At 43.6% G+C, this 23,866-nt stretch overlaps 2 protein-coding genes across 4 annotated transcripts in view; one reads left to right on the forward strand and one right to left on the reverse strand.

Moving 5' to 3' along the window:
- Window positions 1-20,136, reverse strand: part of CPNE3 (copine 3) — a 42,908-nt gene extending 22,772 nt beyond the window's left edge. The window contains exons 1-7 of one of the 2 annotated variants that reach the window (XM_019486765.2): window positions 20,025-20,136; window positions 11,464-11,603; window positions 10,623-10,802; window positions 8,345-8,419; window positions 7,834-7,905; window positions 7,563-7,646; window positions 5,973-6,062 (exon numbers count right to left, since the gene is read on the reverse strand). In XM_019486765.2, coding sequence (XP_019342310.1) covers window positions 5,973-6,062; window positions 7,563-7,646; window positions 7,834-7,905; window positions 8,345-8,419; window positions 10,623-10,802; window positions 11,464-11,595 — 633 coding nt within the window. In that variant the 5' untranslated portion in view covers window positions 11,596-11,603; window positions 20,025-20,136. The remainder of the gene's footprint in view (window positions 1-5,972; window positions 6,063-7,562; window positions 7,647-7,833; window positions 7,906-8,344; window positions 8,420-10,622; window positions 10,803-11,463; window positions 11,604-20,024) is intronic. The other variant, XM_006269710.4, reaches the window with a different exon arrangement.
- Window positions 20,137-20,343: 207 nt separating this feature from the next.
- The window catches only part of RMDN1 (regulator of microtubule dynamics 1), a 28,240-nt gene continuing 24,717 nt past the window's right edge, over window positions 20,344-23,866 (forward strand). The window contains exons 1-2 of one of the 2 annotated variants that reach the window (XM_019486772.2): window positions 20,344-20,481; window positions 21,833-21,950. In XM_019486772.2, the coding sequence (XP_019342317.1) occupies window positions 20,383-20,481; window positions 21,833-21,950 (217 nt within the window). In that variant the 5' untranslated portion in view covers window positions 20,344-20,382. Of the gene's footprint in view, window positions 20,482-21,832; window positions 21,951-23,561; window positions 23,768-23,866 lie in introns of those variants that run through there. The other variant, XM_019486776.2, reaches the window with a different exon arrangement.

A 23,866-nucleotide genomic window follows, 5' to 3' on the forward strand; every position in this document is an offset into this window, starting at 1 on the left:
CAGGCACTGTCCAGGCGGGGCACAGGATGGAGGTGCAGCTTATGGGGTGGGGGCAGCTCCTGCTGCTGAATGCACCCCGGCAGGGTGGGGGGTGTGCTGCCAATCTGCACAGTGTGGAGCAGGCTGCAGCTGCGGGGAGGAGCAGGAGCCAGGGCTCTGTAGGATTCTTCTCAGCAGGGGATGGGCTCAGAGTGGGCTCCAGTGCCGCCGGGAGGAGGCTGCAGCCATCCCAAATTTTGCTGCAGCTCTGCTCCCAGCCCCGCGCTACCACCCAGTGCAGCTGCGGCTTTTCCTGGTGTTTGGGTGGAGGCGGGATGTTCAGCCAGGGTTGTACTGGGCACTGAGTAGCGGCGCGGTGCTAGAAGCGGAGCTGCGGTGAAGTCTGGAGTGGCTTCAGCCTCCTCCCAACACCACCGGAGCCTGCTCCAAGACCAGCCCCTGCAGAGAAGAGCCCTGTGCAGCTCTGACTCCACCCCACAGCTGCAGCCTGCCCCACACTGTGCAGACCCAGGGGCACATGCCCCCCCCCCCCTTCCTGGGATGCAAGCAGTGACGTGAGCCAGCCCCTCCACACAAGCTTTGCTTCTGTCCCGCCCTCCCTCCCCATCAGCTAGGCAGCACCTGCCCCTGCCCCTTCCCTCACCATGGGGGGCATTGATCTGCCACCCCACAGAGCATGGGCATTTAATCGGCCAAATTATCGGTCCCATCAAGCTGATATCTCATATAGACAATCTTCTTTATATTGGTACTGATCCAATATCGGACTGATGTATTGGTGCACCTCTACTAACTCCTTAATGTTCCAAGCCAATTATGCTTAGACCAGGCAGACCTTACCTTTCTACCTGCTCTTTCTTATCTGGGTTGCTTTGTTTTGTTCAACAGGTCAGGGTGGCAGATCTCTTAGGTTTATTTGGCTCAGCTCTATTTTTCCTATTGCCATTTTAACTTTTATAAAGTACTTGCTCATGTGATTATAAGAAGTAATATAATATGAATAATTTATGGATGCTTCCCAAAACATCTCCACATAGGGTCTGCCCTGCTGTCCCCCCTTGCATGATCCAGGGATAGCAGGGCAGACCCTATGAGGAGAGGCTATGGGACCTTAACATGTTCAGCCTTCACAAGAGAAGGCTGAGGGGGGACCTGGTGGCCATCTATAAACTTACTAGGGGGAACTAGCAGGGTTTGGGAGAGACCTTGTTCCCCCGAGCACCTCCCGGAGTAACAAGGAATAACAGCCATAAGTTGCTAGAGAGTAGTTTTAGACTAGACATTAGAAGGCACTACTTCACAGTCAGGGCAGCTAGGATCTGGAACCAACTTCCAAGGGAAGTGGTGATGGCTCCTACCTTGGGGGTCTTTAAGAGGAGGTTCGACGTTTACCTGGCCGGGGTAATTTGAGCCCAGTTCTCTCTCCTACCCATGGCAGGGGTTCAGACTAGAAGATCTAAAAGGTCCCTTCCAACCCTACTTCTATGAATCTATACAGTTTAATTCAAAATTGAAATTAACTGACAGATTGCTCAAGCCACATCTATTTATAATGATTTGATTATATGATGCTAGTTTACTAGTAGCCTCCTAGTAACTGAAACATTCATGTAAGCACTTTCCCATTACTCAAGACTAATATACTAAACCTGGATAAAAATGTTCTCAAACATATTTAATTTAATTCCCTTCTTACCTGTGCTCCTCTCTATCAGATAATAAGTAATGTACTGTTCACTAGCATATTCAAGCTGGATTGTGTCTCTAGTTTTGTTTCTGATAAAAAGTGCAAATCTTAAACTCTTTGTTTTCTCAGAGAAACCAACTATTCACCTGAACAATACATTTCAGTATTTCCACATTAGTGTTTGGTTTAGATTGCATCTCTACCATGCAGATCCCTGTTCACAGAGCTTCTAGTCTGTTTTGTGTGGCTCTATTAAATAAATGCAACACATGCACATGCATTAAACACGAATTCACACTTCAGACAGACAACAATAATAAAAACTTCTAGAACAGGTTTGATGCAAGAGGGAGATATGATGCAGATTTTTCAAGGTGGACCAGCTATTCAGCCAACCGCATCATTAGCTGAACCTCAATACTGAAGTCATATTTTTTGTCAAAAGTAGTAACACTTTGTTCAGTTATTAACATAGCTTGTCCCATAAATGTGTACCGGGGGGGAAAGAGGGGGGTGGTGTCAAACCATTTTAAGAGGCAAAACATTTCTGCTCATTTCAGATATTCAGTATACCTAACTCTTTGCCCCCCCTCGGGTCAAAAAGGGGATATATTCCTGGTTCAGGCAAAAGAGAAGTACTTGTTAGCCCAAAGCTCTTACAGCCCTCTCAGAACTGCTCATGCGATGATGCAGGTGAATCCACATAACACAATTATTAGTTTCCTTTTTCCCCCTTCAAAACTGATGAATTCATGCATGCTTGCTCAAAATGAGAGGCTCACATTTGTGGTACAGAAAGACTTCACTGACTCACTGCAAATACACACACAATATAGAAATAAATTAATGAGATAGTGCAGCAAGTTGATTTGTGCATTACTGGAGAATGCACAATTGAGCTATTTAATAGGTGAAGAGGCATTCACATTAGGGAAAGCTGGAAAATATTTTTACTTACTATAATAAAATAGCCCATTATGCATGCCACTGTGTGTATAAAAGTATTAAAGCATTGTTTAGTCCTTCAAACAACATGACAATATGGTTTTACACTTCAGCTGGAAGTAGTTTTTTTTCTGTGAGCCACTATTTTATCAAGTTAAGAAGCAGCTGATTCAAACCTGACCTCCTGTATTTGTGTAAATACAGAATAAGTCCTTGACAATCCATAAGGTAGTTTTAGATTTACACCCCTGTAATTAAAATCTTTTTAGATGTACACACTACCGTGACATATTGGGAGACATGTCTGTGTTAACATACAAACTCCATTATGGCCCTGTGAATGCTATTCCATAGTTACAACTCTTATTCTGAACATAACCACAGAAAGGAAACTCATAGATTTGATTCACAGGTCGTGTCCTAACACTCCTAGGGTGTCTGCTGGTAGACTAAATGCACTGAACTCCAGGAAAGCAGCCAGGTTGTTGGTTGATTGATTGGTATTGGGAGACTGATCCAAGCTATTTCAGAAGCATTTCTTGATATCAACAGTTTTTTCAGAGTAAGATTTCTCTCTTAATGCTTGGTGCTGTGAACTACAGGGTCTCAAAATTGATCAATTAGTTTAACATGTTAAACACCTCCAGGAAATGGAACTGGCATTTCCAGTAGAGGTGCTGTATTTCTTTAAATAAAACACCCACGGGTGCATCCACATTGAGCGTGCCTCTTGCAGCATCTCAAACCCCTTTCAGACACTGCAAGGCGCATGTGCAAGAACAAAAACACATTCCCCACACTGCACGTTTGCAGCACAGATTCAAAATTTGGTACTTATACATCCAGGAACCAACACAGAACCTGGGCAAAAAAAGCAAGACAGGCAACTGGAGGTCCTCCGCAGAGATGCTCTGGTAGCCAGCCAGAGTGTTTCTATGGCTGGCGCTTGCCCTAGTGCTGAAGCAGGCTGCCTGCCCGTGCAGGGCAAGCAGCGTGCAGGCTGCAGAGACCTGGGCTCTGTGCCAGGTAAGTAGGGGTTGGTGGGGGCTGGAGGAGTGGGGAGGGGACCATGAGGGACACAATGGCCAACTGTGCAGCCAGAGCCCAGTGGCAGCTGGCTCAGAGATGCAAATGCCTCTAATGGCCATAGAGTCCCCATCTAGGTCTGGCAGGTGCGCAACCCTGGGGCCACATATAAAACCTCAGTGGTCGCAGGTGGCAGCAGGTCACAGCCAGGCAGCAGCTCCCATTGCCAGACTGCTGCAATGGGTACAGAGTACAAGGAACTCTCAGGGCTGCTTCAGCAGTCCAGCTGGCACAAGAGGTAGTGTCTCCAGGTACCAATTAGCCAGGCCCCAGAAGCTCCTGAGAGCGAATAGCCTTGAGCTACTTGCCAGGGCAGCTTTTTGTATGGCTGAAGATCCGGGAGGAGCCAGGCAGGGTTATTTTGCCCCAAGTGGCACAATTTGCCCCACACCAAAGTGCATGTCTGGGCACATGCGCTGAGGCAAAAAGTCTGAGCTCAAATTTGCACCGCTTCTATATGAGCTGCTGCACACGCACATACCTGCATGTGTGGACACGCCCCATGAGTTTGAACATGCAAATTTTCCAACACTTAAATTAAGTAAAATGAAGGCAAATTTACAAGTCACAGACAATTTTCAATTTTAGAACCATATTTGCTTTTAAAAAGGGCATCTTCTATTTGAAAGAATGCAATAGATGTAAAGGGTGTTTTGGTCCACTGAACACGTTCAGCATAAAATTGAAAAAAAAAGTGTTAGACAATTTGTTTTCAGTCCTTGTTTTCCACAAGTGCTAATAGTCCAAGACTCTGTCTTCACCTGATGCAGAGTATCAGATAACCAAAGGTATCAGTATGAGTAATAAAGAAAGGTCCATTTTGGAGTCAGTGGGAGTGTCTACATGTTCTATTAGCGTGATGCAATACGTTCTGGTGCAGTTCATGCCAGAGTTTACTGCTCCTGGGCACCTCATCACACACGTGCCTAGGACTGCAGCACACTGAGCTGCGTTGGAGCAGCCCCGACTAGCAGTGGACCCAGGGTGTCAGACTGCCATCCAGGGACTGCTCTGACCCAGCTCAATGAGCTGAAGAGGGGCTGAATGGGGCACGAGGGTACTCTAGTATGGGGCCAGCCGGCAGGCTGAAGCACCCTCATGCCTCAGGAAGCCAGGTCAGTATCTACACATGCGCTGCAGTGCACTAAATAATGCCACCATAGAATAGTACTTTGTTCACAAATATTAATGTATGGCAGTATTTATTAGCTTACTACACCCTAGTACGTCTCATGTAAATGCACCCAGTATGTTGTTGGTAGAAGCTAGTGCACAATTATCATTGATTAGAACCTTGTCCTGTAAGTAGAGCTCACTTTATCACATCAGACTGCCTGAGCCGGACTGAACTGGGACATGTCTTCATACACCAAATTCAGAGAGGTACTTTGCATAAAACAGGTTAATTTAAATTTAATAAAAGAGACTACAAAAGAAGACGACAACTGATTTTTATGTTCCTTTAAGACTACCCAAAGTTAAGAGAGCGTGCCAATAGCATTAAGCATTTGGGTTTGTTTTTTTTTAAATATACTTCTTGTGTTGTCACAGTGACCCTGCTGGCCTTATTTTCTTGTGAGATAAAGGGAAGTGATAAAAGGACTTGCTATTTTAGAATAAAACAAGAAGAGGACCAGGTAGCTGTGACAAGTGCAGAGTGAAAAGGAAATTAACAAACAGCAGGAAAAAAAAAAATAACAGCAGATGACAACTTGTCATGCGCTAGGGTGTGAGAAAAGCCCAGGTAAAACTGAATGTTAAAATAAAAGAAGTACAAGTAAGAGGAAATAATTTACACTTTGCATATAGTCTGCCTTCTGGAAATCTTCATACAACTTGCTGGTACTGCATCACCAACAAATGTTTCAAGATCCCTGAGAGAGAATTTAAGATATTTCAGCCTCTATCATCTGTTATTTCACTATGTAGTTTGCACATCCTTAATACTGATAATGCCAAATGTTGTGATAACACTGTATAATTCAAACAACAAATTAAGAGGAAGATTAACATTAATTCTAGTTTAACAGTCTTCCTAACTTGTGGATGTAAGAACTGACAGAATCTTAAAAAAAGAAATATCACATACCACAACACAAAAATGGTCACATAATCAGGAGCTGTAAAAGTTACCAAATCCACTGTTACTTACAAATAAAAATAACTAGTTTATATTTAACATATAAATGAATATGACAATAGTTTCTTTAGACATGTTGCATTTACCCTTACTAGTGCATTACTTAAATCTTACCTTAATTGGTTTCTCCATGTCACTGTAGCATAGAGAATTGAGAGATATTTTGAAGGGCCTCCAAACAGGATTCAGGTTGTTTTTGATAACCTACCAAAAATGTTGATAAAGGCTCATTAGCAAGTCAGAAACAGGGAGTGACCATTCTTTTAGAGTGCATATTCAGAGATGAGAGGTACTGATGTGCACTGCTATCATGAAATCCATCTACACATGTGTCTCAAAATTGGCATTTCATACTACAGGGATACTACAGGAAGCACACTTTCTAAGAATACAACACTCACATGGAGACTGAAGACTGCTGCTCCCTGCTAGAAATTCCCTATCTCCTGGGAGAGACATAATCTGCCATACCATTTAATCCTAAACATGGTTGGAGGCAAGATTTCACTGCTTCTAGGGAAGACCCACTGCTATAGGCAGCATTTTGTTATAGGGGAATATAGCTTACCAGTAAGAGTGAGACAATGATATACACTGTCATTTATAGGCATTGTAGTCTTGAGTCTTATTTCACCCCAGCACATATTTATGCTGAACACAACTTCCAGAATCACTATCGCCAGAAACTCTAGATTGCATGAATAGAAAGGCAATGTATACTTCTATCAAGCCAAAAGGGTAAAAGGAGAACTTCTTAAAACTATTATAAACATTCATGGAAGAGTTTCATAATTCTCAGATTGTGAAGTATACATAAGATTCAACAAGTTGCAATTAGATTGGATACAGTAAAAATCCTTCACAGAAAAAATAGTAAGATTTTTTATCAATCTAAATTTGGCCAGACATATGAAAAGTTATGCTTATATGCTGAAGTTGTACTGAAAAAAAATTCCACAAGCAATGAGTAAAATGCCTTGACTAAACTTTTTTAATAATTTTAACATTAAGTAAGGTCATTTTATAGTAAACACACAAACTTATTTTAAACCCATGTTCAGTTATTCACCCCATGCTAGAACACTGATTTTAAGAACTGATCATTTTTTAAGAGAATGCAGGAGCCCTAATAGAGAAACATAAAAGTGCTGGTGCAGGAAAAAAAAAGAAAGAGGCAGATATTATATTTTCCCCACAAAATTCTTTACACCTCTTAGAAGACAAAAAAAAAGGTAGGAGATAACTTCTATCCATCCTCATTTTAAAGATGAAGAATTGTGAGACAAACATTAAGTGGCTATTCCAGGGCCAAACAAAAAATCTCTGGAAATGCTGAAAAAGCTTAAGTACTCTAAGACTTACTCCACTGTTCTAACTACAAGACCTCTGTCTTCTCTGGAGAGAGTGCCAGGGCCTTGTCATAGGTTCACCTGCAACAGTTGCAAATCATAGGAATACTGCAATGTATTAAAGTTAGTACATGCTAAGGAGATCATCTTCACTTGAAAGGAAACAACTTTGCAATGCTAAGAGGGCACTTAACCTGCTAAGCTGCTGCAAAGTGCAGCTGCTTAAGTTTTAACTGCACTCAGCATGCGTTAAAGTTGTAAGGGTGGTGTCACATCTCTCCATTTTTGTTCTTGCATGAACAAAAATCAGATTGATTCAAGAAACTTCATGCCATTGACACAAATACTGTCATACCTCTGTTCTGTGAACCATCACCCAGTTTCCTTCTGACGTTTGCTTGAGGAATTCCAAATATGGGTCCGACTTCCCAAAGAAATCCTGTATTCAAAGAATAAATAACTAACTATCTCAGAATAGCCAATGGTATGAAATACTGGCTGGAACATGATCGAATTCACAGAAGGTAAACAAATTATCTATCAAGAACTTTTAGATATCTTTCTGTTGAAAGAAGATTACGAACTGTAGAAAACTCCAGTTTTAATACTTTATATGAACTAATTACCTTATTGTCTAGTTTCCTTGCTTCTACTTCCAATAAGACCACTCTGTTATCTTTTACTTCTTCTGCTGTAATCTAGGTAGATAATTAAAATAAGGAAGAAAAACACTGCATTCTACATTCAGGTACTCCATATTTCTTTAATACTGTTCACAAAATACCTAGAAAGGAGCCAGAAAGAATCTAGTTGCTCAAGAATTGAGTGATAAAAAATGGAGACAACCAATTTGATTTTTACAATATGAAATAATGGCAATATGCAATAATGGCCCCTTGACCCTCTCCCTCATATTTAATTTCCCTGCTACAGCAGTGCGAAGTGGGCAAATTCAAGGCAAACCTCCATACCTGGAAAATTATGACACATTTATAAATTGCCCAAATATAGAATCTAATTATTAGGAGGTGTCTTATATTCAGGGACATCTTCTATTCAAGTATATACGGTAAGTTATGTTTGAGGACAATGCATTGTGTGGGGCTGAGGCAGGAAGGAGAAATGGTATCATCCTACCGTAATGCTTCCTTTCCCAGCAGGCTTGCCATTTTTTAAAACTAATGGTCTTGTTAGTGTCTTGGTGGAGACTATCTGTCAAAACAAAAGTTAAGTGTCAAGAATTATTTTTACAGACTAATAACTTTTTAAATGAAAGGAATGGGTAGTGATGAACATACCATTTTAGGAAATTTTGCTTTTCCAGATGTACCCTATACAATTATATTTATTTCCAATACCCTTCCATGTATTTTGATATTTAAAGACTTTTACCAATATAACATTAGTTACAAATCCAGAAGTTAAATAATACAAACAAGGAAGTCAGTCTTAATATACCAACTCTTACTTTAAGTGACAAATAAGATTCTTATTTGGTTTTAGTTTGGTCTCAATTTAATTAAGGACAAAAGAACAAATGCCGTGAAATTTGTCTGTTGTACTCTTAGCTGTAGAATGTCTGGGGTAATTTAATGCACAAATAGACTCGGAATAAACAGTAAGTGAAGAATATTCACTACTAAATTCTTATTTTTAGTCCAAAAAACATAGTAAATTTTGTCCCCCCTCAGTGGTATAATGGGGATGGAGCACAAACAGGAGGAAAAAAGGATGACTGAAACTGATGCATGGATACGTGCATATGCCATCAAGGCCCTTTGTGACTATGGTACAATTCCTTTCTAGTGAAGGTAGCAGTTATTGTCTCTCTGCTTTTCTCTTGGATTTCACTGGATTCTGCTCCCTTATTTCCCAGTGGGGTCTCTAGAGTGTCCACCAAAAGGAGGTGCGCCTATATTGGCTGTCATGGTGGCATAACGTTTCCTACTGGCACCTCTTTCTTTGGGGCTGCATTAGCTTTTGCAGCAAGAAAAATGAAGATTTTCTTCTTTAAAGGAGAAAACCACAGGAAAACGTGGATTTCCTCTCGCAGGCTGGGAGCCTTCCACATTCCAGCCTTCAAGGAGCTGCTGGAAGGAGCCGGAGTGGGGGGGAGGAGCAGCAGGCAGTGACTGATTTGGGGGTAGGGAACGCCATGTGCGCACACATGCATGTGGCTGGCACACAGTCGGGCAGAGTTGTGGGAGTAGCCTCAGCAGCTGGATGCAGGTAAGTATGTGGTGGGTGGGGTTGGAGGGCCAGGGCTTGGGGACTGTCATGGGGGTGTTGGGGGAGAGGGAGGTGTGAGGTATGTGTGCAGCAGGAGTATGTGGAGGGGCAGGTGCCTGCAAGCACTGGGGGAAGGTGTCTGGGCATTTGAAGCTGTGGCGGGGCAGGATGGAGGCGCCATATTCCCCTCCAGCAGGGGAACATGGAGGGGGGCATTTGGGGGATGATAGAGAGCTGTGTGGCTAGTCTGGTGGCTGTGTGCCTGTGCTTGCAGGGGTGGGGTGGCCAGCAGATGGCTTGGGAGTGAAGGGCAGGGGCTGGGCACCAACATATCGGGGTGCTCAGCACTGCAAAATGCTGTTTAGACAGCTGCAGCTGAACCCACATCCTGGTGAGCAAAGGTGACAGGAGGAGCTCCGATTTTCCATGATGTAAAAAAGGTATTTAGAATTTATTGTATCGTAATGATTGAGGTACTGATAGGCTTCCAAATTGCTTTAAAGTTGTAAATATATCAATGAAATGTGTTAAATTGATACGTGTGGGTGTATGGGTATATAAATGGCATTTCATTTTAATCATGGAAAAATGAAGATATTGTGGGTTCTTTTAATCAGAGAATTTGGGATTTTTTTAATTAGGGAATTTGCAGTTTTTAAGCAGAGAAAGCCAGGATCCCTGTGTGAGAGAGAGACAATAACTGTCACTAGAAAGGAATTGTACCATAGTCACAAAGGGCCTTGATGGCATATGCACGTATCCATGCATCAGTTTCAGTCATCCTTTTTTCCTCCTGTTTGTGCTCCATCCCCATTATACCACTGAGGGGGGACAAAATTTACTATGTTTTTTGGACTAAAAATAAGAATTTAGTAGTGAATATTCTTCACTTACTGTTTATTCCGAGTCTATTTGTGCATTAAATTACCCCAGACATTCTACAGCTAAGAGTACAACAGACAAATTTCACGGCATTTGTTCTTTTGTCCTTAATTAAATTGAGACCAAACTAAAACCAAATAAGAATCTTATTTGTCACTTAGAGTACTTTCTTCATGCATGTATGGTCACAAAGCGTTAAGAGCTTAAAAGAAGAGTCACTGTGACTTAATCCTAGAAGAAATCAAATAGAGAACAGAGTATCCAAGACCTGCATTCACATACTCAAATTGCAGTTTGTACTCACTTGTCCAAGAGTACAGTCAAATTCTCCCAGGAAGTCATCATCATTCAGCTCAATGGTTTTGTTGTCAATGTCATAAATTCCAAATCTGAGCTTCTGAACGAGCTCAAAATAGTAATCAATGCAGAATTTCTTGGAAAAATTTGGGTTCAAGGAATTCTTAATCCTTTCTGTGCGATCAAGCTGCAGACAGAAACACAGCAGATTACTAATCGACTCATCGCCTAGCATTCAAACTATGCATGTGGCCAAAACTAAAATTTATCTCATATGAAGTTTTCCAAAGCCCTGCTAGGTGCAAGAACAGAAATATGCATTTCTATAAGTTCTTTCACTACATGTAACATTAGACATATGACAATTTATAACTTAATCCATTTGCTGAAGTTAAGAGAGATTCAAGGACTAGATATCTCACTGCTAAAATGCAATTAGAGCTGAACTTGTATACATTAAAAATATAACTTATTTTGTCTAAAATCCAAGGTGAAAGAGAGAAAAAAGTAGTAACATATTAAGAAAATCTGGCTGCTCTGGATGAGATCATTATCTGTTAGCAAGTGTCTGCAATGCACTGGAAGACAGTCTGTCTGTCTCTACAGCAATGCCATGCTGGTATTATAACTACTTAAGTAAGACAGAATTACCATCGGAATGGTAAAACTAATATCTGAAAGGGCTGCAGTCCATATAGATGGAGTCAGACCTAAAGGGTACAGTAGAATTGGCGCGTCATTAGATGTGCTTTAAATCTGGTGCCTCATTATTTTAATTGAAAAGCATCCAGGAAAACCAGACCACACTAGATTATTATAAGTGCTTGAGGAAGAAGTGCCATACGTACCTCATACCACTGCTGCCCACTTGTATTCTGGAGAAGCACGCAGAGTGGGTCTGACTTTGAACCAACATCTTTATCCAACAGACTGTTGCAGGAGATTGACAGCTCCACCTTTGTCACACATTGTGCTGCCATTTGTTTAGCTGGAACCAAGCAGGAAAATTCAGTGTTACAAAAAAAACCCCACTGATTCAAAAAGAAACAGCTGAAAGCTAATGGGCCTTTAATCTTCTGACAAACCGCTGGGAGGAGGGCACAGCATGAGCCTATCAGGAGTAAAATTTGAAGCTCTAAATGCCATCTGGAAGCATCACGATACACTGAAATGATACATTCTTAGCTTCTATGGGTTAAAAGCACATTAATCTTCTAATTAAAGCCCAACAAAATCTATATATGAGAAGAGAGGTCAGGCTTTTCAGAACACTTGGGCAGTCAAATTAAGAAGAAGGAAACAGGAAGAAATACAAATTAAAATCACATCAATTAGAGTACTTCTGCCATACACTCCATCCTACGTTTTCAAAGCACTTCATAAACATTATCTAACTGAGCCTTCTAAAACCCACAGGAAGATGTTCACTTTGTTACAAAATATGAGAACTGCAATAGGAAATCCAAAATGTATGGTAAAGAGTTGCAGGAAGATTTCACAAAACTGAGCAAGTGGGCAACACAGTGGTAGAATAAATTTAACAATAAGTGCAAAGTAATACATATGGAGAAAAAAAAAATCATACCTATATATCTAGGTGCACAACTAATTGAGCTGGAACTTAGGGAGTTTTGGTGAGCTGTTGTGGAGTGAGGGGGGGGAGGGAGTGCTGACTCTTCCCAGCAGTGTGTGTGGGGAGGGGCAGCAATTGATCCTATCCAGGACCTTCTTTCCTGCATTCACCACCCAGGCCCTGGATGGAGCAGGAGGACAGGCAGGGTCTCCACAGAGACCAGCCTGGGACCCCCACAGGTTGGACACATTTGGCTAGAATGAGATGGGGCCACAGGTAGGCAGGGAGTGGCATCCAGGAACAGGATGGGCAGGCAGGACCAGGATTGTGGGGCAGTGACAGTGTGAGGCTGGGGCCAAGGGGAAAACCACAATCCGCTTCCCACATGTCCCCAAGATGGGTGCCTAGTCTGTAGGTAGGGATGTGCAGGGAGTGGATCATGGCTCTGTCCCAGGTGTCAGCTCCACTCAGTCACTACCCCATGATCCCAGCTCCGGCTGCCTGTCCCGCTCCCTGCCTGCCTGCAGCCCCATCCCATTTGCCCAGCTGAGCATATCCTGACAGTAGGGGTCCCAGGCCAGTCTCCATGGAGACCCCACCCACCTGCTTGCTCTGTCCAGCACCCTCAGCACTGGGTGCGGGATTCCTGGGCAGTGGAGCCAAGTCCAGCAGTGGTGGCAACACTGGCAGCAACAGCTGGAGGGAGCTACTGGTGCTGCAGCTGCCAGGAAGCCGAGTCTGGCTGCTGCGCTGTGCAAGCCCCACCGTGCTAACGGGGTTAGTGAGACTGGCTACATGCACCATGGTCCAAGCTACCCCCTGCACCTAGGCCAGACAGGGCCAAGGGACCTGCTGTGGGCCAGAAAGAAGGAAAAAATACTGTACAGCAATTTTTCTATTTCAAAGAACTCACAAAGACCACAAATCAGAATGCTTTTGACATTATGGATTCCTTTTGAAATCTCTGGATTTATCTTGTGAATCGTGGGTTTGTACACCTATCAGTGCCAATAATACAGGACAACCTGCAGCACCATTAAAAGGATCTTGTATCACCCTGGTTGAGAATCACTGCTACATTTAAAAAGCATCACTCCTAACTGCTAGATATACTTTGGAATTTTTGCAGTTACTATAGTTCAGTGACATCAATAAATTCAGAAATTAGCCCTGCACTCTCTGCAAGCGCCACTCCAATCCCCTTTTTCTGCTTTCTGCTCCCTGCTTCATGTGCCTGCCCCCTCAACTGCTGTATTATGCCCCAAACAATTAACATGCTCCAACAGACTCAATTGAACTAGTCTGCTCTGACACACTGTAGTTGCAGAATGTTAGAGTAGTGTCTCCACACATCTACAGGCATCCTTTCTTTGCAATTAGGAAATAATAGGTGAAAGTTTCTGCCCCTATGTTATAGATTCAAGGCAGAGCTTTTTGTGATAGGCTTTCCTGAGAAGGGTCCCTCTGAAAAGGGTTAGTGAATAGAAATTGGTAGGGTACAAAGAAGGACTTAGATGAGGGCAGTTGTGAATTGAAACATCCACCTCTGATGTGTCAGGCAATCTCTTGCAACACCCCATGAAAAAGGGTGAGATGGTTCAGTTGTAGGATCTTGTTCTCACTGTGGCTCAAACCATTTCACTAATCCTATTGTCTATTGAAGGGAGAGAGGCACGAGCACTAGCACCCCTTACAACACAGGTCATTTTCTGGGGAGATATTCAGGTTGGTGTCTTGGAAAATATAACTGTAGTCTCTGCCCTTGAGAGGGCTAGAAACTGCAGAATTTATGGTAGGGCAAAGACATATACATTTTTAAATAGTGTAATGTCATCCTTGAATACTTAAGGGAAATGACTATGTCCTCAGGTCCCACAAATAATTACATCCATATCCTCAGACAGAGCATCCCCAATAGTTGTCTGGACTTCTGTTGGGACTCTAGTCACATGAAACCAGGACCTGGACCATAGATCAAATGGATTCATTAGATTTGCTTCATTAGTATGGAATGCTGATGAAACATAAAATAAAAACAGTTGAAGTCAAGGTAATTTATAACCTCAGTTGCTCTCTATTTTGGTCCTTAAGCATGCCCAAATTGGCAGGCATATGTCCTTGAAAGCTAAGAATTGCACTGTTAGCATCAGTGCTAGAATTGTGCTGTTGCAATCCTACTAATTCAGTAAGAGTACTCTGACCCCATGCCATAGCATGCCCAGCAAAAATGAGTCTCAGCACATTTGAGGGATCTAACCAGATAGCAAGGGACAACATATCATGTCAGTTACCCAGGTACCGTGAGTCATTTACTAATGTAAACATTAATGAATGCATGCAATTCAAATATTTATCTAAAGAATTGGTGGAATAACCTGTGTAACAGGTTAGCCTATGAATAATTTATAGATAGATTTATATACCAAATGTGTCCAAGTTATTTTGCTAAGTAGCATTTACTTAAAAAAAAAAAAAAAGATACTAATTATATACTTGTTTGATAACTTCTGGTCTGCACAATATGACTTTATGGCACATTTATACAGAACAAACCAGGAATGGGGGTTCCTGAATAACCTCAAGCACTGACTACTTACCCCAGAGTTAAAAAAAACATTCAACATATGAAGTCTGTTTCCACTGTAGAATTTACCTGGGAGTTTGCATGCATGCCATGCCATGGCATGCTAAAAAACAAAATCGTATTACTCAGATTTGGAGGTGCTTCAGCTTATACTAGTCAAACTGGCTGGAGAAAAAAAAAAAAAAAAAAGCAGAAACTAGACTGTTTTATCACTTGCACTGAAATCCTCCCACTTAAGTGAGGAAGCAGACCAAGTCACTCAAACATTAACAGTCCCCAAATACTCTCCCACAATTTTTCCTGAACAGAGACATTCACACATGACTAGAAAAAAAAATAAAATCACAGAGCACCTCGGCACAAGGAACAGCGGAATATATCACACACACTCACTTACAAGTGCAAAAATAGAATAAGGACACAGTAACATGGGCATGCTCATATGTAGACTATGCCAAGCTGTGTGCTCAGTTTGGGGCAACAATCACCGAGGAACTGCAATCCAATTTACATGAACTGTAGTCCCTGAATAACTCCATGTAGACATGCCCACTGACAGTTTGCTAAGGCCTGTTACTGATGGGCTACAACTCTTCAGTTTTTTTTCTATTCTTTCTTCATTATCAAATTAAAAGTTAAATTGAGGTGAGCAATGCTTCACTGGAAAATGGGTGAGGAAAAACATACCTAGAGTACTTTTATTGTACTTCTAGTATTCATTCTAAGCAAAAGAATTAGTATTTCATATGTTATACAACAAATAACCTCTAAACATATCCAAAAGATACAGTTATATACCTCAAATATAAAGGATTCAGATAAGGGAAAATATATTTCTTAGAGTAAGAGATCCATCTTTTGCAGATGACAAAGCTATGGGGAGATGTGGACACGCCAGAGGGCAAGGAACAGCTGCAGGCAGACCTGGATAGGTTGGACAAGTGGGCAGAAAACAACAGGATGCAGTTCAACAAAGAGAAATGCAAAGTGCTGCACCTAGGGAAGAAAAATGTCCAGCACACCTACAGCCTAGGAAATGACCTGCTGGGTGGCACAGAGGTGGAAAGGGATCTTGGAGTCCTAGTGGACTCCAAGATGAACATGAGTCGGCAGTGTGACGAAGCCATCAAAAAAGCCAATGGCACTTTATCGTGCATCAGCAGATGCATGATGAATAGGTCCAAGGAGGTGATACTTCCCCTCTATCGGGCGCTGGTCAGACCGCAGCTGGAGTACTGCGTGCAATTCTGGGCGCCACACTTCAAGAAGGATGCGGATAACCTGGAGAGAGTCCAGAGAAGGGCCGCTCATATGGTTAAGGGCCTGCAGACCAAGCCCTACAAGGAGAGACTAGAGAAACTGGACCTTTTCAGCCTCCGCAAGAGAAGGTTGAGAGGCGACCTTGTGGCTGCCTATAAGTTCATCACGGGGGCACAGAAGGGAATTGGTGAGTATTTATTCACCAAGGCGCCCCCGGGGGTTACAAGAAACAATGGCCACAAGCTAGCAGAGAGCAGATTTAGATTGGACATTAGGAAGAACTTCTTCACAGTTCGAGTGGCCAAGGTCTGGAACGGGCTCCCAAGGGAGGTGGTGCTCTCCCCTACCCTGGGGGTCATCAAGAGGAGGTTAGATGAGTATCTAGCTGGGGTCATCTAGACCCAGCACTCTTTCCTGCTTATGCAGGGGGTCGGACTCGATGATCTACTGAGGTCCCTTCCGACCCTAACATCTATGAATCTATGAATCTTCACCCAGTGAACATTTTTGGATAAAGCCTCTTTGTGAATTAGATGAACAAAAGTGATATTTTCTGTACAAACACATGAACAGAACGTCAGCACTCCAATGAGCTGTCCTCCTACTTCCTTTTGCCAATATTAAATGTATTTGTATATGTAATAAACATTTGTTTCAAATACAATTCAAATGATCATTTTATTGCCTGAAAGGTACATTTGCATTTTGATTTGTAAGAAGTATAAAATGAAGGCTGGCATGAAGCAGAACTGATAGGTCTGTGCTTCAGAAGGAGGAATCAGCACAGTGTCTCTACAAGGAGAAGCAGCAAATACTTGTTACCCTGGTGTTTGTTTGTGAAGATTTTCAGTATACAATAGCAAAGGCTGCATTTGTCTAAGTCTGTAAGCTAACTGAATGAAAGACAAACCTCAGCTTTAACTGGGCTAGAATCCCACAAATCAGCAGTGAAACCTATCCAGCATGATACCTCTCACTTGTAGAAACCCTCTAAAAATGTAGTCAGCCATTCTTAGCTCCTTGAACAACAGCATCTATCATTCAAAGAACTAAATAAAGAGCATGAGAGAAAACTGCCAAGCTGCAAATTCAAAATTGACAGAGTAAAACTATAATTAATTGGTTTATGAGATCGTTTAAGTTGATTTCAGTCTCCAACTCTTGTCTGAGAATTTGAAACAGACTGTGAAGGGGGTGGGGAGAGAGGAGAGATAAGACTAAGCCTTTAAAAAAAAAAGGCAGTGAATAAATGATGCCTGGAGCCCACCCACTTTGGGCTTCCTAATCAAAAGAACCACTAAGGAGTTCTCTCTCATAAAATGTGTTGGATGTTCTTCTGTGCCATGTTGATCACCTTGCCTTAGGGAACAGTGCTGCAAATAACATCACATTAATGTAATGCAATGGCTGAGAATTTTAAATACACAACAATAAAAAAACCCCCAGAGGTCTGTCGTGTTTTTAAAGCTGCACTACAGTTTCACACAAAAGGCCAAAAGGGGATACCATCATTATCTAATCCAGTGGCTCTTCATCTTTCTAGATTTAAAGCACTCCTTATAAAAATCTTAGGATGTCTTTATATGTGCTTTGGGGTAGGGATGAGGGGAGGACAGACATGCTTTAATCAGAGCGGCTCTGAGGAACACCCACAGCATCTCGTGTATTTGGCGTCCTGCACTTCAAAACGGTGACCAGGGCATTTTAACTACAGCTCATAACTAGAAAGCATCTGAGCAGGCATCCGGCATGTGTATAGGTGCCTGCAGCTATCACTCATTTCTTGACTGTGGAAAAAACAAGAGAACAATTATTTTGCAAAAAACTAAGAAATCCCACAATAGGTCGGAATATTTTGGATACTACAGATTCCTATTTGAAACCTCTGGGTGCATCCACACATGCAAGCACATGCGCTTGCAGAAGCTCAAATAGAAGCGGTGCAAATTTGAGCCAGAGCTTTTTGCCTCAGCGCATGTCCTTGGGTATGCACTTTGTTGTGGAGCAAATTGTGCCACTTGGGGCAAAATAAATCTGCCTGGCTCCTCCCGGATCTGCAGCCAGCAGGAGTTAAAGCCCAGGGCCACCAACTGTGCTGTCCCCAGCAGTATATAAAGCTGCTTTGTCCTGGCCCCATCCATACAAAAAGCTGCCCTGGCAAGCAGCTCAGGGCTACTCGCTCTTAGGAGCTTTTGAGTCCCGGCCACTCGGTACCTGGGGATACTGCCCTTTGTGCCAGCTGGACTGCTTCAGCAGCATCCCAAATCTATTTTTAAAAATACCCCAAAATCTGTGTTTTTCCATAATTAAAACAAAAGACCACTCTATATACACATACACACACACATACATATATACACACATATTATATAAAGAGAGAGCGAGTGCGAGAGAGTGAGCAATCAGTTGGGCAATGCTTTATTGGTATATTTACAACGTTAAAGCAATGTGGAAGCCTACCAGCGTCTCTATCATCATGATAAAAAAAATTCTAAATACCTATGTGTGCTGATGGGTACTTTTGGTTTTCTTCGCAAATGATGGATGTGCGATGGGGGGGGATGTGGTGTTTGTAGAAAGGGAGTGGGAAAGGGTCTGGGGGAAGGTGGGTGGGTGTGTGTGGAGGGATGTTGGTTGGTATGTGGGTAGGTGGGGCAATTGCTGGGGGGACTGTGGGTGTGGGGGACCTTGTAAGGGGGGCTGCTCAGGAAGTGTGGGTCCCCTGGCCCCCACAGGGTACAGCTTGCCCCCCCCCCCACAGGGCCCCAGCCCACCCTGGAGGGCCACAGTCCCCATGGCCCAGGGTCCCAGACAGCCTGGAGGGCTACAGTGCCCCCCCACCCCCCCACCCAGTGTCTCAGGCACCCTGGAGGGCCACAACCCCACCCTGCCCAGGGTCCATAACTTACCTTTAGCAGCAGCAGCGAGAGTGGGGTGCTCTGAGCCATGGCGGCAGGACCTGGCGCAGCATACGGGGACCGCACTGGGCCCAGCCAGATCCTGCTGGCCCTGGGGCCTCTCTGCTGCTCGGCCAGGCCAGGCTGAATCATGGTGGCAGGACCCAGTGTGGCATGTGGTGATCACACGCCAGACCCAGCCAAGTCCTGCCGGCCCGGGCACCATTTGCTGCCCGGCCAGGCCAGACTCACGGTGGCGGGGCCTAACCGCACGCCGGGCCCAGATGGGTCCGGCTGGCCGTGGGGCTGCTCATGCTGAATACAGCTGCGTATTCATATGAACAGCCGACCAAATACATCCAGAAACCATCAATACTTTATACTTATCAGCAATGTTAGAGGTGAATGCAATCAGCTTGACCCCAGGTGGTGGCAGAAGCTGCTGACAAGACCTGAGTTTCTTTGAGGCCAGAATGATTTTTTGCTGCGACATCTCTACAGCAGCAGATTTTTAGGCAGCTTCACCTTGGGGCCAGACGAGCCGCTGCAGCTGCTCCCAGCCCACCTCATCTGTGGCCTGCCATCCCTGCTTGAGGAGCCCTGAGGCAGCCAGTTCTTGCCATATGAAATTAGAATATTGAAAGCTCAAAAATATCCTATTTGCTGAAAGCCTATCGCACGCTGAAAAAGTATGCAGATACACATGCAAATAAGTCTTCTTCTTTACTTTATATTGCTCGCTGTAAACCGCCAGGACTGAGAACTGGGCCGTCCAAGTTGACGCCTTTCTTTATTTCGAGGCCAGCAGCCCTAAGAAAGTGGTGACGAGCCCAGAAGTCAGCGAAGACTCCCCGAGAGGGCGTCCCGGGCTTTGCATGTGCTGCATTCATCAGCTATCTACAATTTGAGCATTTTTACTATTACTGATCGTGCACAGTACGAGAGTTGAAATGACCGTACAAATATGATCACTACCATGCACTGAGGTCTTGCCCCGCCCCCCCAGCACGGGCCGCCAGCGGGCGTGGGCCCCGAGTGCGTTAGTGCCCGGCCCGGCCCGGCCCGGGGGCCGCTCTTCCCGCAAGCGGCGCTCACCTGCGGGGCCGGACGCGGCCGGACGACGACAGCCCGCGAGCGAGGTTGCTTCAGAACGACGTCAGCGCCCAAGACAGCTTCGTCCCGCCCCCAGGCAGCGCCCCGCCTCCAGGGAGCGGGCGAGGCCGCTAGCGCATGCGCACCAGGCAAACCGCCGCAGCAGTTGCCTGGCTGACCCTCGGAAACCCCGCCCACCCGCTAGCCGAGGTGTAGCTGGGGCTGGAACCTAGAGGCGGGGACGTGTTCTGACCCGGACCGTTTTTGAGGTGGGACCCCGTTGTCCTTCCGGATTGGCCGCTTCCGGTGGGGGCGGGGCGCGGGGCGCGCAGAGGGGTTCACGAGCGCTGCTGGGCCCGTCATGGCTGCGGCTGCGGCGCGGTCGGTGCGTCGAGGAGCCGCTGGCGTCGCCCAGGGGCTGCTGCGCGGATGGGCGGGGCGCAAAGGAAGCGGCAGAGAGGTGTGCGGGGGGAAGGGGGGTGACGGATGTATAGGTACACCACAAGCATTCGTGAGCTCAAGTTCGTGACGTCAGATGCTGTGACAGGGCATCACGGAGCAGAGCATGACGTGCAAGGAGTGATGGGAACAGAGTCGGCAGGAAGCCAAGCGGGAGTGGGGCAGTGCTGGGAGGGGCAAACAAACAGAGCCCATAGGAGCGAAGGGGTCTCTAGAGCTAACTGGCACCCTGGGGTAAGAAACTGTCGTCCCTGCTTAAACCGTACTTGGTGCAGCCGGGTGGGTAGATCACGTCTTGTTCTGCAATTTCTGTGACAGAAGACTTCAGCCTCTGTGGACGCTGTATCACTGACCTCATTATTGCTGTTCCGGGGGAGCAAAACTTTAAAAACTAGTTGACACAGGAAATTGTGGAACAAATATCATCCACAAACTGGACTGCATTAAGTGTGGTTTAAATGGGGTCTGTGGGTTTTTATGTCATTGCCTGGATTAAATAGCCTTGAAGTACCTGAAGGGCAGTTCCAGAGAGGATGGAGCTGCACTGTTCCCAGTGGTGGCAGGTGACAGAACAAGGAGCAGTGGGCTCAAGTTACAGCAATGGAGGTTTAAGTTGGATATTGGGAAAAATGTGCCTCACTAGGAGGGTGGTGAAGCACTGGAACAAGTTACCCAGAGACGTTGTGGATTCTGCATCCTTGGAGGTTTTTAAGACCCAGCTAATCAAAGCCTTCTCTGGAATGATCTAGTTGGGGATGGTCCTGCTCTGAGCAGGGGTGAGGTCCCTTCCAGCCCTATTTTTCTATGATTCTGTTAGCTTTTGAGACCACTTTGTTCCTGTGGATTCTTTGCTTGTTTGCCTCTCCCAGAAGTGCCCCTGCCCCCTCCCTCCTGCATTCCTACCTGTTGTATTTTAATCACTTATTCCACTTTTTACACTGCTCTATGCTGTCTTTTCACAGCATCTGAGGAAGTGAACTGGGGTTCACAGAAGCTTCTGCTCTACACATATAACACTTACTTAGTCTATAGAGGTGCATATCAATGCTTTTTTTTACTCTCAATTGCAAGTGAACTTTTGGTTTGTATACTGACATGTAGGGAAACAGGGTCCCTGGTTTCACAATGTATATATAGAGAAAAAGGAAAATGTTTCTTGAATTTGAAACCATCTTATTATTCATATTGCTATTTCATTATATTAGACTAGTTTTATGGCAAATTTATTTTAAATTCTATAATTTATTAAATTCCCTTATTCAAAATTTAGAACAAAATTGCTGCTCCAGAGAGCTGTAGAGCAGTTTTGTCAAAGCTTGCAGTAAACTTCCTATTATTTTTTTTTCTTTCAGGTTTTTGAAAAGTTAACTGTTTTAAGAAGAGGCCTTACACTGTCATTGGGGACCTTTGTGGGTTATGAAGCTTATAATTTGATTTCTTGTGTTACTGAAGTGCACGCAAGTTTCAAAGGTAGCTTAAAAAATTCAACTATATATAGGGTCAGTCAAATGTGAAACTTGATGAATAGTGACTTGCATTTTGGGGAAAGCTTTCCAATTTCTCTTCTATATGCTGTTTTTTAATATCAGATTTTTCCCTGATGGCTACTTTAAACTCTGAATTAAATTAAAAATATGATATTTGTTCATCTGTTCTTAAAGAGATCATCAGAAGTACATCAAAATTGTGTTCCCTTTATAATAAACTAGTGACATACAATTCTGTATATTCTTTTTTTAAGGCAGGATATTCAATTTAGGATTCAGAATCGAGAGTTACTACTTTTTCATTAAAGGTCATCAAATTCCAAATCATTTGCGATTAAGAATGGACTTATATTGGTGCTATCAGAATTCTACATCATGGTTTATATTGGTAGTACTGGGTTCAGGTTTTTAAGCTAGAAACAGCAATAGTACCTTGAGCAGATATTCATTTTAGTGCTGGAGCCTTTAGAAATAAAGAAAATACTAAATGAAAAAGGAGATTTCAGATCAAATTATTCCTTAGACACCTTATTCTGATAAAATAACTCTCATCAAAATTGTCAGTACAGTAAATGCTGTTTGTAGGACTGTGCAACTTCTTTAGAAATGTTTATAAATCTTTTTTTCAGATGTCTATGAGTATTTGGCTTGTTGCAAAATAAAGAACATAGACAGGCCACATTGGATCCCTTTGCAGAAGCCTACTGAACTTTGGGCCTCTCTCAACATCGAGAAAACTGAAGTGCTCTATCAGCCTGCTCTAGACTGAGAATATGACACCCCCCACCTGAAATTATCATCAAGGAAAAGACCCTGGAGGTAGTCAAGCACTTCCCTTACTTTGGTAGCTGCCTATCACGGAAAGCAAACCACTGATGAGGAGATCCAGCACAGGATTCAGTACGCAAAGCACTTCCTTTGGGAAATTGCTTAGGCATATTTTAATTGATCACAGTTTCTGGAAAGGCGCCAAGAAGATCCAGGTCTACAACACCGTCATTATCCCCACTCTCCCCAGCCGATGTGAAACATGAATGAAGTGTCACTGTCATCTCAAGAACTTGGGAGTGGTATTGCCAATGGTGCCTCCAGAAAATCCTTCACATTAAACGGGAAGAACGCCACACACATATCGGCATCCTTGCTGAAGCCAGTGTTACCAGTATTGAGTCAGTGACCCTCAAGCACCAACTTTGCTAGACCAGACGTGTGAGGATGCCTGAGTCGACTCTCAAAACAAGCGCTCTACTCCCTGGTTAGTCGCAACCTGAGATCTCGCAGCAGCCAGAGGAACTTCATGTGATCTTAGCCTATAAAACATGGATCGACTTGGTATCAACCGCCAACACTGAAGAGAAAATCTGGATCCCCATCTCTATTCCTGGATGGATTTACTTACACTCCCATATTTAGTTAATATACAAATGTTTCCAACAATTGAATTCAGCTTGTACATTGCATTATTTTTACAACCAACTCTTAATCTGTCATGGGATGATAAATAAAAATGACCAGAACAAGATCAGTATATATGAGCTGAGTATGTTTAGCATTCTATAGAAAAGGTGAGCATCATGCTAGCAGACTTCCAGAGCTATTTCTGGGGTTTTAGATAACAGATTTTTGTAGCTGTTTCTGGAGCTTTAGACTGCTCTGTCTGTCATACAAGGGAAAATTGAGAAGCATTGCAGAAAAGTTAAATGACAGAAAAACAAAGATGAAGCTAAAGGAGACATTTTCCCTGAATCCAAGCCCTCATGCAGGTTTCAATGGCTTCATTTGAACAAAATTTTGGAAGTGGTAAGCTTAACTGAGATAAATTAACTAAATTAGATCAATACATAAATAGCCAGTTAAAAAAATTAGCTTTAGTGTAGGGCTTTGTGGCTTCATGTGACT

The sequence above is a fragment of the Alligator mississippiensis genome, chromosome 3 (genome assembly GCF_030867095.1).
Source record: "Alligator mississippiensis isolate rAllMis1 chromosome 3, rAllMis1, whole genome shotgun sequence".
In the NCBI taxonomy this organism is placed as follows: domain Eukaryota; kingdom Metazoa; phylum Chordata; order Crocodylia; family Alligatoridae; genus Alligator; species Alligator mississippiensis.